The sequence below is a fragment of the Peromyscus californicus genome, unplaced genomic scaffold (assembly GCF_007827085.1).
Source record: "Peromyscus californicus insignis strain IS unplaced genomic scaffold, ASM782708v3 Scaffold_3__1_contigs__length_106647218, whole genome shotgun sequence".
NCBI classification, from domain to species: Eukaryota; Metazoa; Chordata; class Mammalia; order Rodentia; family Cricetidae; genus Peromyscus; species Peromyscus californicus.
In genome coordinates, this window is record NW_026294551.1 from 106,192,815 (window position 1) to 106,208,798 (window position 15,984).

Sequence of the window (15,984 nt, forward strand, 5' to 3'; positions counted from 1 at the left end):
TTGTGTGGACTAGAACTTTTGCAGAGCATGTCTGCCTATAGTGCTATAATTGGGAATTAATGGGCCCTGGCCTGCTTCTGTAGGGTCTTCATGCTAAGAACAGTTTCTTAAATGGTTACGGGGGGGTGGGGTGAGATAGCTTTGGACTTATGGTCATCCCTGTCTCAGCCTTCCATGGGCCACCATGCCTAGGTGTTTGGGTTTTTATTTTATTTTTTTAAACAGATCTGCTTGAAGATGAATGTGTTTTAGAGGCAGATGTGGCCTGCAAGTCTGAAATATTTATTTTTAAGTCCATTGTGTGTGAGCCATAACACTCATATGAGTGTATGCCAACACTCATGTGATGTTCAGAGTACAGCTATCTTTATGTATTTGACACAGGATCTCATTATATAGATCATGCCATCCCAGAACTATGTAGCCCAGGCTGGCCTTAAGTTTTCAGTCCTCCTACCTCCCCCTCCTAAGTACTGGGAGTACAGGCATAACACCCCTGTACCTGATGCCTGAAGGTAATTTTATACAGTAATTTTAGTGTGTCTGAGTTTTGATTATGGCCCATTCCATTTGGGATTTTCCAGTGTTGGTGGATAAGAGTCTTCAAAGGTGTTGGGGACATTTGGATTTTCAGACTAGATACTCAACCAGTACAGAGACAGGTTTGGTGGTAAAATGCTCTCCTTAGTACCTCAGTTACACAGCCTGGTACACAACCTTCTAGCTGCTTATGCCCAGTCAAGCATGTTGTATCTCCATGATTGTTTCCTCAGTTTATGAAAGAAATAAAAAGTTCACAGGGTCACTGAGAGGATTAAATAAGAATGTCCTGCCCCATCCTGCAAAAGACAACAGCTTGATAGAATAGCCAACTCCATCTCGTGACTTATAACCTTTTATTAGTGAAAGTGTCCATGGGTACAACCTGGGTGCAATAAGACAGTGTGATCTCTCTGTTTTCAGCCCTTGGAGCAGTGTTTCCTTTTTAATTCACATGACAAAAATAGTCACTTGGTCTTGGTGAACTGTGTGTGTGTCTGAGGTGTGGCAGCCAGAGAGGAGAAGGGAATTTTCAAACAAGGGCTTTCCTTCCTAACTGGAGCGGTCAGGGAATGATTTGGGAGTGGGCTGGGGGCAGTGGTACCCATTTAGGTAATTTACTCATTTCATGTAAACAAAGTTGCTGGTGACTGGTGACTGTGGCTATTTTCCTAAAACCTATCTTCGCAGTCCCACGGAATGCAAGGTCTGGCCTGCATCTCTTATTTGGGTTTTGTTTGATAGCACATCCTAAAACCTGAATTCACACCCTTTGTGTAGGGCTGTGGTGTTGAGTCATTGTGAGGGATGGAGTGATGTCTGCGGCAGAGTCTGCTGGGTTCTGCTGTCTTTAGTGTTTTGTTTTCCCTGCCATGGTATATAATTCTGAATTTATTCACTGGCTTTGGTTCCATTGAAGTCTGAGTCCCGAGCGTCCATTTCTTCTTCAGAACCATCTGTGTTTTCAATAACTCTACGGCCTCCAGCCCTCCTGGAAGGAACAAAGGAGGCCTCGTTTCCTCGCCTGTGGGTTTTAAGCAGAGAATACACATGTCGTTAGTAAGGAAATCTCCCAGCAAATTGGAAGAGCTTTTTATCAAGGGCTGAGACCAAACACACACTTAACATGAATGAATGAGTCACAAACAAATTCAGGGTGAGTCCCAGCCAGTCTTAAAAGTCTGGGTGGTTCCATTTATTCAGTTGGCATGGGATTATTGGCTTTTAAAATATGTCTGGTTTGGTCATTTAATAATACTTAGGATTCTGGTCTGCCAGAGTGTTGAAGACCTGGGAAGAGAAAAAGGACAGGATAGGTGGAGAGTAGCTGACACAGGCCTAGTGAGAAAAGGTGCTGTTTTATCTGTAAGATTTCTGTCCTTTGTGGGAATAATAAAGGCATGGTTTTAGGTTTTCAAAATGGACTCCAAAGGCAGAGTGGAGAGAGAGTGACACAGAGGACACTCCTTAGTTGAAGGGTAACAACAGCATCATTTCCCTGTGTGGAACTTCCTATCCTGAGTTCTCCCATGGTAGAGAGACTTGAGTGCCTGCCATGGTATCTGCCTTGAGTGTGTATTTTCCTCATTGTGGTCACATGATACATAACATAAAGTGGATGCTCAATGAATATTTGAAATTGTTAGTCTGAGGTACATGTTTGTTTCAGTGGGCAGCACAGCCCTGAATCTTCACAACTCCTGTCTTCAGCCTCTGGCCTGCTCCATCCTGGCTATCCAAGTCCACCGGATTTTATAGGAAGGGCTAATTATATAGAGTGTGGCTTTGGGTGAGAGGAGCAGGTGGGAAGAAAGGGAGAATGGTCAGTTTACTTACAGCTAACCTTTGCTATTTCACAGAAGGTTATGTGGATGTTCAATGACTCAACACATGATCTTGTTGGGCCCCCACCAGCACAGCCCTATTTGACCTGAATTTGAAGACAGGTGCTAACCCAGTTTAGTACAGTTAAGAAAGCCAATGTTGGGTAACAAAAGCAACTTGCTGGTCATAGGAAGGCTAGAGGGAGAAGCCATGAGGGTGTGCCCACCACTGACCCATTCTGTAGCCAAAGGAACAGCTCGGACAGATGACACACCAGAGGCATAGGCAGGCCCAAAGGTTATGATCGGCAGGTGGGGGAGCTCCCAGTGTGAACCTTTTGGGGTTTCCTAAGATGCAGTGATCAGGAATAAATACTTCAAAAGTTGTAGCCACTCCCAAAATAAGACACCCTGGCCAGCTTCAGAGGGTCGCTTCAGAAGGGCCACTTCCTTGCCCATTTCTTCTCAATGCTGTGGGTCAGAGAGAAGGGGCCTAGAGTGCAGTGTGGAGAGGTGACTGTTAGTGGCCCTCTCCTCACAGCTACATTTTTGCTTGGGAACCTGAACCCAGTGGGTGGTGGCCTGGGCTGGAAACTGTTTAAGTCTACATTGAGGTTCTAGTCACTTTGTGTCTTTTGGGAAAGTCTGTATTTGCTGACTCAAAAGATTTGTCCCTTAACCTTAGAAACAAGTCATGACCTAGTCATCAAGAGAGTCTGCAGGGGCATGGTTCCAGTGCAGGGATCACTATTGGAAAGAGTGGTTCCAAATCCTAAACAAAAGGTTGATACCACCTGGGTGGTGGTGGTGCACACCGTTAATCCCAGCAGAGGCAGGTGGATCTCTGAGGTCAAGGCCAGCCTGGGCTACAGAGTGAGTTCCAGGACAGCCAGGGCTACTCAGAGAAACCCTGTCTTCAAAAACAAAAACAAAAACAAAACAAACAAACAAAAATAAACAAACAAAAAGGTTGATACCAACTCTCAGTTATAGGAAATAAGGGACCCTGCCAAAGGTTTTCTTAAAGGGTCTCTCCTCCTGGAGGGTTGTGAGTATTTCCAAGCTCTTGGAGTTTATTCTAGGCACTGTGAGCAGAACAGGCCTCCATAGGAGAGTGGAAGCCTCTGCTATTTTGCCAGGACATTGTTTCCTGTTGGCTAGAGAAGGTTCCTCTGCTCTCCCCTCGAATCCTTGGGGATGCTCTCTGCAAAACCTCAACCAGCTTTAAGTATTTGGCAGCAAGAGCAAAGTTGAAGTTCTACAAGGAACAGGTAGATAACAAGCAAGGGTGTCCTTATCCTCAGTGTGGGGACTGGGAACTCCATTGGGCCTTTGTTGCCTGGCTACACCATACCAGAAAAAAAAAAAAAAAAGATGTACTTTGAGTCCATTCCCCTGACCGTGAAAATGTGCAAGCCCATGAGGCCTCCAGAAAAGGTTCCTACAGGTAATGTCCAATTCCCACCCTCATGTACTGAAAATTGGGCAGTAAGCATTGAGCCCAAGATCAAGCCATTTGAAGGCCTGGCATCTGTGTCAGGGAGTGCTCATGTCCTTTGGACAGGACAAGTTTAACCATGAGTAGATGAGTTTCTGGGCTGTGGTCAATGTGGCCCTGTGTTTATTTTATTCTGGACTATGACCCAGGCCAGCCAGATAGAAGCCAGATCCATTTTCTAGGGGTTATGCAAAGGGGAAGGTATCTCACCTGTACAAGGAAAGTGCACTGCTGAGTATCCTGACAGTGTATGAGTGGCCTCAGCATGCAGCTAAGAAGAATCCCTGCAAGGGCTAGGGCTGTAGCTCAGTTGGTAAAGTACTTGTCTACCATGCATGCATAAATCCCTGGGTTCCGTCCTCAGTATCACATAAAACAGTGTAGTGGCACATGCCTGTAACTGCAGCACTTGGGAGACAGAAGCAGGAAGATTTCTAGCTTAAGGTCACCCTTGTCTACATAGTGAGTTCAAGGACAGCCTGGATCATATGAGACTGTCACAAAACAACAAAACCAAAACCAAAACGAACAAATAAAAAAAAACAAAACAAAGCATGCAGACTTTTAAAATCTAATGGAGATGTGATCAAGGTGTTTTGCTAGAAGCCATGTTTGAAAAAATGCCAGAAGGAAGGGCAATGACTCAAGAGATGAGGTCTGTTCCTTACATTCACAATTCTGAACTAATCCAAGCCTTCAGATTGGGGGATCTCACAGAAATTTGCAAGGACTTGGAAAAGGGAGGACACAGGGAAGGAGTGCTGGGCACAGAGGAATGGGGACAAGGAAGGGGTGCTGGACATAGAGGAATGGGGACAACATGACACACAGGAGCTGCAAAGCTGGAGACACAAGATACCTGGTGGCTCACTGCGAAGTTTCCTGTGAGGGGGGCCCTCTGAAACAGAGAGAGTCCCCAGAGGTTACCATCCACACTTGGGAGGGAGCCAGTTAAGTATGCTAAAGGCACTAGCTTCAATTGAGTAATGAAAGGTACTTCTAAGTCAACATGAACCAGAGAGCCAGCCTGGAGAAACTGGCACTAAAAACAACGACAGGCACTATTTAAACTTCTGTCCTCCCGAGTCACGTGAGAACCACCTAGAAATCCCGGCATTGTACAAAGGTAAGAAAAGGCCAGTCTGAAAGGCCACAGTGTTGGACCAGATGCATGTGCACGTATGTGTGCTGTGTGTGGATGTCATCTTCATGAACACTACCTATCTTGTTTTTCAGACAAGTTCTCACTGGCCCAGAGTTCACCCATTGGGTTAGGCTAGCTGGCTGAAAAGTCCCAGGAATACTCCTGTCTCTGCCTCCCCAGAACTGGGATTCCAAAATGTGCCACCATGCCCAACTTGTTTTATGGACTTGAACTTGGGTCCTCGTGCTCGAAGAATTACCAAGTGAGCCACTGGCCTAGCTCTGGTCTCTGTTGGCTTTGGCAGCTAAGTGGGAGGTGACAAGCAACATGGCAGATGTTTCAGGCGCGTAGAAAGCCATCTACCTGGCCAACACCACTGTGAAACTTGCTCAGTGGTTTCTTGTCTGCTGATTCCTATTTGATTTCTTGCCATACAGCTCTAGGGTGTGAGCTCATGTGTCTGTGCACCTAGACTTAGAGAATGTGGTACATATTGGCATGACAAAATGGTTTGGTTCTATCTTGGGCCCGTACCACCACAGGTCAAGTAAGTGGGCAGAACCCACAGAGATGGTAAACATGACCTCAAAGAACCATTAAGCCTAAGAGAGAAGAGAAACATCAGTACAGGGGCAGATAGCTGAGGTGACTGTCCTCCAGCTCTGCTACTCAGGGCACATTCTTTGGGTCACTGTGGAAACAGCTCTTGTGTACTGAGCCTTCAGCAGTGGAGCATCTCCTATACCTTTACTAGACTGGAAAAGTTGGGAACAATGGTTTCTAGCCTGTCAAGTAGGAACCATAACATTCTCATCTTGAGGGATTCGAGGCTCCTTTCAAAACAGATCACTGAAAGTAAAAAGATGAAAAAGAGACCAAGATGGAACCTGGGTAGTCCCATGCATAGTGGGTTTGTGATGGAGAGAGAAGGGCAGCCAGGGGAGTAAGCCCTGTGAGGCCCAGGGAAGAGGTCCTGTGATGGTCACTCTACCACGGGCTGTTTGCAGCCATGTTGTAGCCTAAAGAAGGCCATTGATTGATGCTACCTGCACATTGTATGTGGAAAGGGGTGGCAGAAAAGCAGGATTAGGATTTTCACTTAACGGAATAACTGAAGGAGAGTGAGACAGCACCCAGGTGCACACAGGGGCTGCAAAGCTGATGAGGGCCAGGTTTAACAAGGCCTTGGCTCTGCTACATAGTTCAGCACAGACGTCAGGGTGATGTAGGGGAAGACTGGTGTGTATTTCACTATCACTTCTGTTTTCCAGTTAAAAAAGAAGTGAGATCGTCAGTGGAAAGTGAGATGGGAGATAAGAAATCTACTTTTTGGGGAGATTTAGTTAGCTATCAGCACACTCAGAATGGAAGTGGCAGTGGACTGTCATCCAGTTTGTGTCTCGGCTATGCAGAAGGTGTTACACTAGGTTGGGCCTGGCACCAGCCTAATGAAGCCAGAAAAGCAAGAAATGGCTACAGAGTGATGAGGCATAAAGGGCAGGTGCATGGTTGACCATGGAAAGGAAGCTGGGGCCACTGGGGGCCATGGAAGAAAACATGGAGGGAGCAAAGAACACAGAGCTAGCTAGATAGCTACCACTGGCAGGATGCCTACAGTGCAGTTAGGAGTCTAGAGTCTCTTGTCACATCCAAGAGTGCAACAAGATCAAGGGACAGAAAGCAAAGCTCCTAGGATATTAAAATCACAGAGAACAGTGGAGGAAGAGAGGCTAGAAGGCTGGAGTGTCCAGAATGACATGGTATAGAGCAGGAGGCAGCCTTGACCAAGAGGACTGAATCCAGTCGCCACAATAGTGTGGGCAGGGCATCTTCATGAGGGGCCACCTGGCAACTTCTGGTGACATTTGTAGCTGTCACAGTGTCGGATAGATGGGCCTGCTGAACACCTTATATGTATAGCCCAGCCCAACCCTACCCGACACAGCAGTGTGCTGAGGGTGAGAACCTGAGACAGAAGGTTCAAAAAGAAGATAAGAAGTGAGGGTTGGTAGTTATCCATCCTGCAATGAAGGATAGGCTTCTGGACTAGTAAAAATGTCCAGTGACTCACAAAGGTGGGAGGGAGTTGAGGGTACTGTTGGGTATAGAGATGCAGGGGAGTGGATGCAGGGATGCAGGGCAGGCACTTCAGGCTGGCAAGCCCGCCCCCAGCTGCCCCCCCCCCAATTCCTCACCTGAGCTTGCTCTTGAGGGCATTCACCTCTCGGCCCATGGCCTCGTTACTCTCAGTAGCCTCATCTAGCTCCCGCTGCAGCTTCCTGCGGTTGGCATTGATGCGCTGGGACTCTTCCTCTGCCTCTTCCAGCTGCCTCTTCAGCTGCTTGACCTTGGTATTTCCTTTCTCTGCCTGCCAAGGGAAGGACAGTGGGTCAGCAAGGCTGTACATGTGGGGCCCCAAAGCTCTGGGTAAGGCCAAGACAGGGAGGAAGGGGCAGCAGCTGTGGCTACCTGCTCCTTGTACTGTTCTGCCATCTTGCGCTCATCCTCCACCTGCAGCAGGACCTCCTTCAGCTTCTTGTCCTTTTGCTTCAGTGACTTGGTAGCTGCCTGTTTCTCTCTGTCATAGAGAGGAAAGGAAGGTAATTTCAGATTGAGATGGCATCCTTATAGTTGGTATGTTAACCTAGACATGGCATCCCTGTAGTAGAATATTATTTTAAAGTGTGTTACTTTTGTTTATGTTGCATTTGTTTAACTTTGTGAACCTGTGTTACTGTGCCTGTGTAAAACACATGATGGTCTAATAAAGAACTGGCCAATAGCAAGGCAGGAGAAAGGATAGGTGGAGCTGGCAGGCAGAAAGACTATATAGAGGGAGAAATCTGGGAATGGAGAGGACTCCAGGGGCTAGCCACCCAGCTACACAGCAAGCCATGGAATAAGAGTAAGTTCCAGAAGTAAGAGAATGGGAAAAGCCCAGAGGCAAAAGGTAGATGGGATAAGTTAAGTTAAGGAAAGCTGGCTAGAAACTAAGCCAAGCTAAGGCCGGATATTCGTAATTAAGAATAAGCCTCCATGTGTAATTTATTTGGGAGCTGGGGGGCAGGTCCCCAAAAGAGTAAAGCCAAACAATACATCCTAACTTCCTCAATCCCCAAATCAAGAGTCACCCCAAAGAGAGCCAGATGTAGAATAAAGAAAGGTGAGGTATCAAGGCATGATACAGCCCACTGACCTAAGAACCTCTTGTGAAGAAATGAGCCAGCCACAAAAGGTTTTCATTGATGTGAGATGCCCCCACAGGCAAATGTTTGATACCCAGCAGGACAGGCCATTTGGCAAGGTTGTAGAACTGAGCTTAGTTGTGGGTCACGTGGCTTAGCTAGCTGAATGGGTCAATAGAGGCAGGACTTAAAGCTGATATTTGCTTCTGGTTTAGCCCAAACTCTCTGATGCCTGATCCACCAATATGTGAGAAGCAGCAGCGGCAGGTGAGCTGACCCCAAACCAAGCTTCTCCATAATGCCTTTCCCACATGAGGAACCAAAACAAACCCTGTCTTAAGTTGCTTTTGGTCAGGCAGCTTGTCAAAGTGAGAAAAGTCATCAATAGACTCAGCATGAGCCATCCTAAAGCAGACAGCTATAGTTGGGGATGATGGGGAAGGAAGGACAAAGGATGTTTTTGTTGTTGTTGGGTTTTTGTTTTTGAGATGATGCAAATGTTCTAAAAATATGATCATTCTACACATCTGCAAGTAAACTAAAAACCACAGGATTGTGTGAATCATCCAGAAAGCTGGTATAAGTAGCTCAGAATCTTTAAAACATTAAGTTGTAAAGATGCTGTGACTCATGATTAAGCAAGAAAGCTTTCTTGTGTCTGTGGGCTGGTGGTTAGACCTTTCATGTACCTGGTGGCAGGCAGGCACCCATCAAGGCTGGCGCATGTCTGGAGGACTATCACCATCCTAACAGCAACTAACATTTGGAGGGTTTGCTCTTGTGTCTCCATTCTGTCCTCAGCACATCCCTGCAGTGTGGCCACCAGTGAACTCCATTGTCATACTCCAGAAATGAGGCTCTTAGGGTAAATGATTCCCCCAGTGCTCCCTTCTGGTCTCCAGAAAGCTGAGACTGGAGCTCCAATGCCCCATACCTGGCCTCCTGCTCAACCTGCTCCTCCAGCTGTGCAATCTTAGCCTCCAGGGCCGCAACAGTAGACTTGAGTTTGGCTTTGACGGCACCCTCTATCTCCTGCAACTTGCTACGGAGTTCCTTGTTTTGGCGCTCCAGCTGCTGCCGGGCACTCTCATTCTTCTGAGCTGCACTGCGCTCTGTGGCCAGCTCATTGCTCAGTTGCTCAGCCTGGGGAAGAGGAATGGCCATGAGGCAGAAATCATAGAGCTGGGGTGGGTATCAGAACAAGTCTACTGCCATGGGCCCCTAAGACTAGAGCACCTGCATTCTCTCTCTCTCTCCATCCACTCCATTCCTCGTCACTCCAAGACTCAGCTCAGAAGCCTCCTGTGTCACCTAGACTGAGCCAGGGACCTCCTGTTCAGTTCTTCCCATGTTCCCTAGCCCAGACACTGAGGGGCTACAGGAAGGTCCCTGGCACCTATCACAGAGAGATGCTTAGGAAGCTTCCACTCCACAGAGGCACTAAGGACTCTTAGGACTGAGCAAAGAGCACTGAGGGAAAACACTAGAGTCATTTATAATGGCCATGTGGTGGAGGGAGCCAGATAAGACCCTGCAGGTCTGTCCAGAGACTTCTGAAGATAGCAGACAGGTACAGGCATGCCACTAGTGACAAGGAGGTTTTGTGTGTCAACTTGACACAAGCTAGAGTCATCACAGAGGAAGGTGCCTCAGTTGAGGAAATAACTCAATGAGATCGAGCTGGAAGGCATTTTCTCAATTAGTGATCAGTGGTGGAGGGTCCAACCCATGGTAGGTGGTGCCATCCCTGGGCTGATGGTCCTGAGTTCTATAAGAAAGCAGGCTGAGCAAGCCAGGCAAGCAAGCCAGTAAGCAGCTCCCCTCCATGGCCTCTACATCAGCCCCTGCCTCCAGGCTCCTGCCCTGTTTGAGTTCCTCTCCTGACTTCCTTCAGTGATGAACAGCAATGCTGAAGTATAAGCCAAATAAACCCTTTCCTTCCCAATTTGCGTTTTGGTTATGGTGTTTCCTCACAGCAATAGAAACCCTAACTAAGATAAGGAGGAAGAATCCTGCACCTTATTTCCAGGTTTCCTCTCTCTCCTCCATCCCTGGAGCTGACACAAAGCAGACCTGTGGTGCATGCTACTTAGTCACTCTTGGGCTTCACCTAGACCCTGTCTCAGGAAACCCAAGGAACTTTGCTCCTGTGTGGGGAACATGGCCAAGTGGTCTTGCCTCACTGTAGCCCCCAGGTGGTCTGCTATTTTGAGTCTAGTGGCTGAGTGCCCAGTATAGGCATCCTGTGTAGGGCAGAAGCAGCCACCAAGAACTAAATGGGCACAAGACAGGGGCAGGTTGCTTACTGAGTCCACCGTACTAACTTAAATGGCCCAAGGAGTTGTCCCCTCCCTTTCCCTTCACCCTAACCTCAGTATCTCCTACCTGTAGGGTGGCCTTGCGGACCCTGTCACTCATGGCCTCCATGTTGCCCTGCTCTTCCTCCAGCTCCTCCTCCAGCTGGGCGATTCTTGTCTCCAGGCGGCGCTTCTCATCCTGCAGTGTATTCCTGAGGGGAATGAAGTTGCCTTGGGGACCCACGGACCTTACCCAATTATAGGACACTCTCCCTGGAAAGGTGCTGTTTTAGGTGGCCCTGATTCTCTAAACTGGGGAAACAAGCTCAGAGGAGACTAAAGTCACCCAAGATCACCTTGTGTCATGGTTTGAATATGAAGTGTTCCTCACAAACTCATGTACTGGGGGCTTGGTTACCAACTGCTGGCCTCTGATAAGTGACTAGATTCTGAGGCTCTGGCTTAATAAATGGGTTAATTCCTTGATGGATTCAAAACATAATGGAATTCCTGGATGACGAGAAGTAGGAAATGGAGGTTAGTTGGAAGAAGCAGGTCACAGTGGGGTAGGGTAGATGGGTGTCCTTTGGGACTCCACTCCCTTCTTAAATTCACAATTTCCTGTCTGCCCTGAGGTGAACAGCCTCTTCAGCATGCTCCTGCCACCATGATGTCCTGTATTAGCCTGAGTCCAGGATCAGCAAAGCCGAAGACCTTGGACTGAATCTTCTCAGACCATGATAAGCCCTTTCTCCTTTAAGCAGCCTCTCATGTATCTGAGCCATAGCAGAGCAAAATTAGATACATCTTGCTAGGAAATGGTGAACTGGGACTTACATACAGACCAGCACCAGGTAAGCCAGAGTGGGGCAGGAACAATGTCTGTCTTTGCCCCTGCCCCTACTCACACAGAATGAATGAAATGACACATTTCCAAATCAGTGGATGGGAAGGCTGTGGGGTAGATCCTTTTCTAAGCCCCAGTCTGTTCTGTCAGGGCTCTGGTTTGCTGTCATTGAAGTGAGGGTCCCGGTGCACATTCATGCTGGTTGTTCTCTCACCCCATGTCCACCTGCCTCCCCTGCAGCCTTACCTTCCTGACAGGCTGCTGGCCAGCTCCTCAGCCAGCTCCTCCTTCTCCAGGTCAGCTTGCTTGCGAGCTCTCTCAGCTGCTGCTAGGTCCTGAATCAGGAGAGAGAGGCTCTAGCTACCTGGCACATTGGAAATGTAGTTACCCTTCTGAGCTCAGGGAGGCTCTCTTTGCTCTTTGTGGGAAGGAGGGACACTCATTTAGAAAGAAGCGGGCAAAGGGAAGGAAATCTGTGTGTCTGAGCCTAGGGGAGCAGTGTGGGTCCCGCCACAGCTTCATGAGAAGCTGTCATCAGCAGGAAAAGCTGCTACCTCCTGGAGCTGCATGAGGTCTGCTTCCAGGCTCTTGGCTTTCTTCTCATTCTCTTTTGAGGTGGCAAAGATCTCATCTCTGGAGGCACGGGCATCATCCAGCTCTCTCTGGAAGTCCTTCATCTGAGCCTGCATGAGTCAACAGGACAAGCAAGACCTGTTTCACTCACCTGATTCTGCACAGGGAGACTTACCTCTGCATGCCAACCCCTTGGAATTTCCAGTTTATCTTGGTGTATTCCTGATGCTTGGCTGGGCCCCAGGCCTCTAGTGTTAGAATCCTCCATGTGAACTGAGGAGAGTGGACAAGAGCCCAGTAATGGTGCCTCACTCAGAAAACAAACATCTGTGGCTAAATAGTGACACAGAGTCAGCTGCTGGCCTGCACCTCTGACAGAGGCAGGCTGCTTCCTGAGGTCTCCACACTGATGCACCTGGCCTGGGGAGCTGCCTCTTCTTCCCCCTACATTCCTTCTTCCCTGAACACAGCATCACCCACCTGCAGTTTTCGAAGCTGCTTGATGGCTTCTTCCCTCCCTTTGATGGCCGAGTCAGCCTGAAGCTCCAGGTCTTTCAGGTCCCCTTCCAGCTTCTTCTTGGCTGCTGCTGCCAGAGCCCTCTGCTTCCGTTCATCTTCCAGTTCTGTTTCATACTCATGCAGCTGAGCCAGGAAGAAAGGTACAGGCTACAGGGATGCCCCTCAGAGCCTGGGCTCACTTAGCTACTCCTTGAGCTCCCAGGGACTCAGAACAATCTGGTGGGGTTAGGGGTGTCCACTGTTTCCACCAAGTAGGTTTTAGGGGCTGAATTTAGGTCATGAATCTTGGCAGCAAGTAAGGATGGAGGATGGGGTTGTCCCCAGTCACAGATGAGAGCTGACTCACCTGCCGCTGTAGCTGCCTCCGCTTCTCCTCATTCTGCTCATCTCGAGCCTGGAGATCTCGTTCAAATTGGCCCTTGAGGGCCTGCATGTTGACCTCCAGCCTCAACTTGGCATCCTCAGTGGCCTGCAGCTCATCCTCCAGCTCCTCCAGCTGGGTTTTCATCTCTTCCATCTGGGTCTCCAAGGCACGCTTAGATTTCTCTAGCTCATGCACCTGGAAAGCAGAGTGGGTAGGGCCTTTGCTTAAGTGAGGTTTCACCCTCTCAGAATGGAGGCTCATGAGACTAGAGCAGTGGCCTAGGCTGCTAGAATCTGCCATGACTCCTGATGTCTCAACCCCTGCTGCTATTCCCTGGCCTCCTGTGCCCACAGCAGACTGATGCACCTCAGTGAGGCACCAGTTGATGAGATTCAGAACCACTTACATTCTTGCCCACATCATCCTTGGAGCTGACCAGGTCTTCCATCTCAGCTTTGAGCATCTTGTTGGTCCTCTCCAGCTCCTCTTTGGCTTCCAGGGCCTCCTCGAGGGCCCGGGCTAGGGACAAAGCCTTTGTTTCCTTTTCCCTGGCCTCTGCTTCAGCTCGGTCCCTCTCATCAGCATACTTTGAAGAGATGTTCTTTTCCTCAGCTAACAACTGAAAGAACACAAGGCTCAGAGGCATCCCCAGCATACTTGAAGCTCATTGAACACCAGATGTGAAGAAGCCCTGTCACACTGCATGTGCCCAGTGCAAGTGCAAGCAATTTAGATACATGTGGAAGTCAGTTAGGATAATCTTACTTTCTCACTGCTAGATCAAACTGCCCATTGGGCTAGCACATCCACTACTGAGGACAAAGTGACACTGAATGATGTTTTTGTTGCATGGCCACAAGTATCTTTCTTACAGAGATAGCCCATGCACCATCCTGAGGGTGTATGGTTATGCACATGCTTGGAGAAAAGTCAAAGATGACTCTGTTTCAACTTAACACAACTTCATCTGATGGAAGATGGAGCAACATGTTACAGATCGTAGCACCTAAAACCAGACTTGCAGAATTCAGTAGAGATAGATGAGCAGCAGGGACCTTCTAACAGCACAGGGGACACCAAACCCCACAGAATATCAACAGACAGTGAAACACAACTTCTGGCCCTCTATTGGATAATGAGACCATGGCTGCAAATGACTGTCCAGAGCAGAAGGGCTCCTGGGAAAGGGAGGAACCAGGGTGTCCTGTACGAGCTCAACACGATGAGGCCTGTCATGGGTAGCAGTGAACCCTGAAGCCCTAGCATTTGGACTCACAGCACAATCTGTAAACTGAGTTTTAGAATAACCCTATATTACATATAAAATCGTGTTTATAAGTATGGGTAACATATATTAGAGCTAGTATTTAGGAGTTTGGGTCATAACAGGTGCATTTATCAGAACAGTGTGACTGCACACTTAAAGGATGTATGCTTTGAAGCATATGTAAATTTACCCCAAAGATATAAAATAAAAAAAATAATAATAATAGTGTTTTGAGACAGTCTTGCTATGTATCCTAGCCTAGGCTGACCTTAAATCCATAAGCCTTCTGCTTCATCTTCCTGAGAGTCAGAATTTCAGGCCTGTCCCACCATGCCTGGCTGCAAAACTATTTTTAAGTCTTTTTTTTTTTTTTACATTTATTTATATTTATTTGTGTATGTGTATATATGTGTGTGCCACAGGATGACCAGAGGACAATTTGTGGAAGTCTGGTCTCTCCTTCCACGAAGTAGATTTGATTTTTGATTTTAGGGACTGAATTTAGGTCATAAATCGTGTCGGCAACTTTGTAAGTTGAGTCATCTCACCAGCCCAAGTATCATATAATATGTAATGTGGCATGTTAAGGGAGAAGGGCACAGATGTCTGTGATTTGCTTTGAAATGCGCCCAAAAGATTAAATATGTTGGGTTGCTGTGATTCATCTTTATTATAAGTAACTAGAATAGGGCTAAGCATGGTGGTGCACACCTTTAATCCCAGCACTCGGGAGGCAGAGACAGGCAGATCTCTGTGAGTCAGAGGCCAGCCTGGTCTACATTACAAGTTCTAGGCCAGCCAGGGCTACATAGTAAGATCCTCTCTCCACCCCCCACCCAACCCCAAAGAAAGTAGGACAAAAGGCATGTAGCATAATGTTAGTGATTGATTCTGGCAGTGACTACTCAATTGCTTTAAATTTCACATAATGAAGCATTTGGGGAAAGTGGTATTAACAAGCATATACTTTGAGGGAAGGAGCTGTGCCTCAGTTGATAGAATGTTTGCCTACCATGCAGGAAGCCCTGGGTTCAGTCCCCAGTACTGCATAAAACTGAGTATGGCACACCAATGACCCCAGCACTCCAAAGGTGGAAGCAAGAGGACTAGAAGTTCAGAAATTAAAAGTCAACTAAAGCTACATAGTGAGTTCAAGGCCAATACGGCCAACAGGAGACCATCTCAAAAAAAAAAAAAGTGGAAATTAAATAATATGTTCTGAAGAACAGATGCTTGGAATTACTTACAACATCCAGCAGTGCTTCTGAGTATTCACTGAGTGAATGGGATAAATGACCCTCATTTTGTTAGGGATTGTTCCAGCCCTTAAGGCTATGTCTGTGAGCAGTTTTCACAGTGTTTGTGCCTAGAAAAATCTCAATGTTAAGCATTCTGATGTGTTCATGCCTTGACCTAGTGGCCCTTATATGTCATAGCCACCTAAGATGAGACAAGATAGCCTTCCACTGCTTCCAGCAAAGTCCAGATGAAATTCAGACTCCCAGCACCACCACAGTGCCTCACAGAACTGACCTCACCCCATGTTCAAGGACAGGGCAGTGAGCTCTCAGCCCTACCTGATCAAATTTCTTCTGCTTCTTTTCCAGATTGGACACCAGTTGCCGCTGGTTGTCCAAGTCTACAACCAAGTCATCCAGCTCCTGCTGAAGCCTGTTCTTAGTCTTTTCCAGTTTGTCATAGGCGGCAGCCTTTTCCTCGTACTGCTGGCCGAGTCCCTCCATCTCCTTCTGCAACCTCTTCTTTCCCTCCTCCATGGCCTCCACGGTGCTTGTGAAGTCCTGCAGCTTCTTCTTAGAGTCCGAGAGCTGGAATGGCCAAGAGTTGGGCCCTGAGAAGTGAACCCTCTTCCTCCTCACTGAGGAAATCCAACAGCAGAGGGAGCTAGTGAGCAAACAAACCACATGGG

At 47.7% G+C, this 15,984-nt stretch overlaps 1 protein-coding gene across 1 annotated transcript in view; it reads right to left on the bottom strand.

Annotated features, from left to right (window-relative positions):
• Nucleotides 1-882: 882 nt before the first annotated feature.
• Nucleotides 883-15,984, bottom strand: part of Myh11 (myosin heavy chain 11) — a 114,062-nt gene continuing 98,960 nt past the window's right edge. The window contains exons 33-43 of the mRNA XM_052759598.1: nt 15,635-15,883; nt 13,197-13,409; nt 12,773-12,985; nt 12,388-12,549; nt 11,889-12,017; nt 11,581-11,669; nt 10,576-10,699; nt 9,125-9,333; nt 7,475-7,583; nt 7,201-7,373; nt 883-1,564 (exon numbers count right to left, since the gene is read on the bottom strand). Of these exons, the coding sequence (XP_052615558.1) occupies nt 1,432-1,564; nt 7,201-7,373; nt 7,475-7,583; nt 9,125-9,333; nt 10,576-10,699; nt 11,581-11,669; nt 11,889-12,017; nt 12,388-12,549; nt 12,773-12,985; nt 13,197-13,409; nt 15,635-15,883 (1,803 nt within the window). The 3' untranslated portion in view covers nt 883-1,431. The remainder of the gene's footprint in view (nt 1,565-7,200; nt 7,374-7,474; nt 7,584-9,124; nt 9,334-10,575; nt 10,700-11,580; nt 11,670-11,888; nt 12,018-12,387; nt 12,550-12,772; nt 12,986-13,196; nt 13,410-15,634; nt 15,884-15,984) is intronic.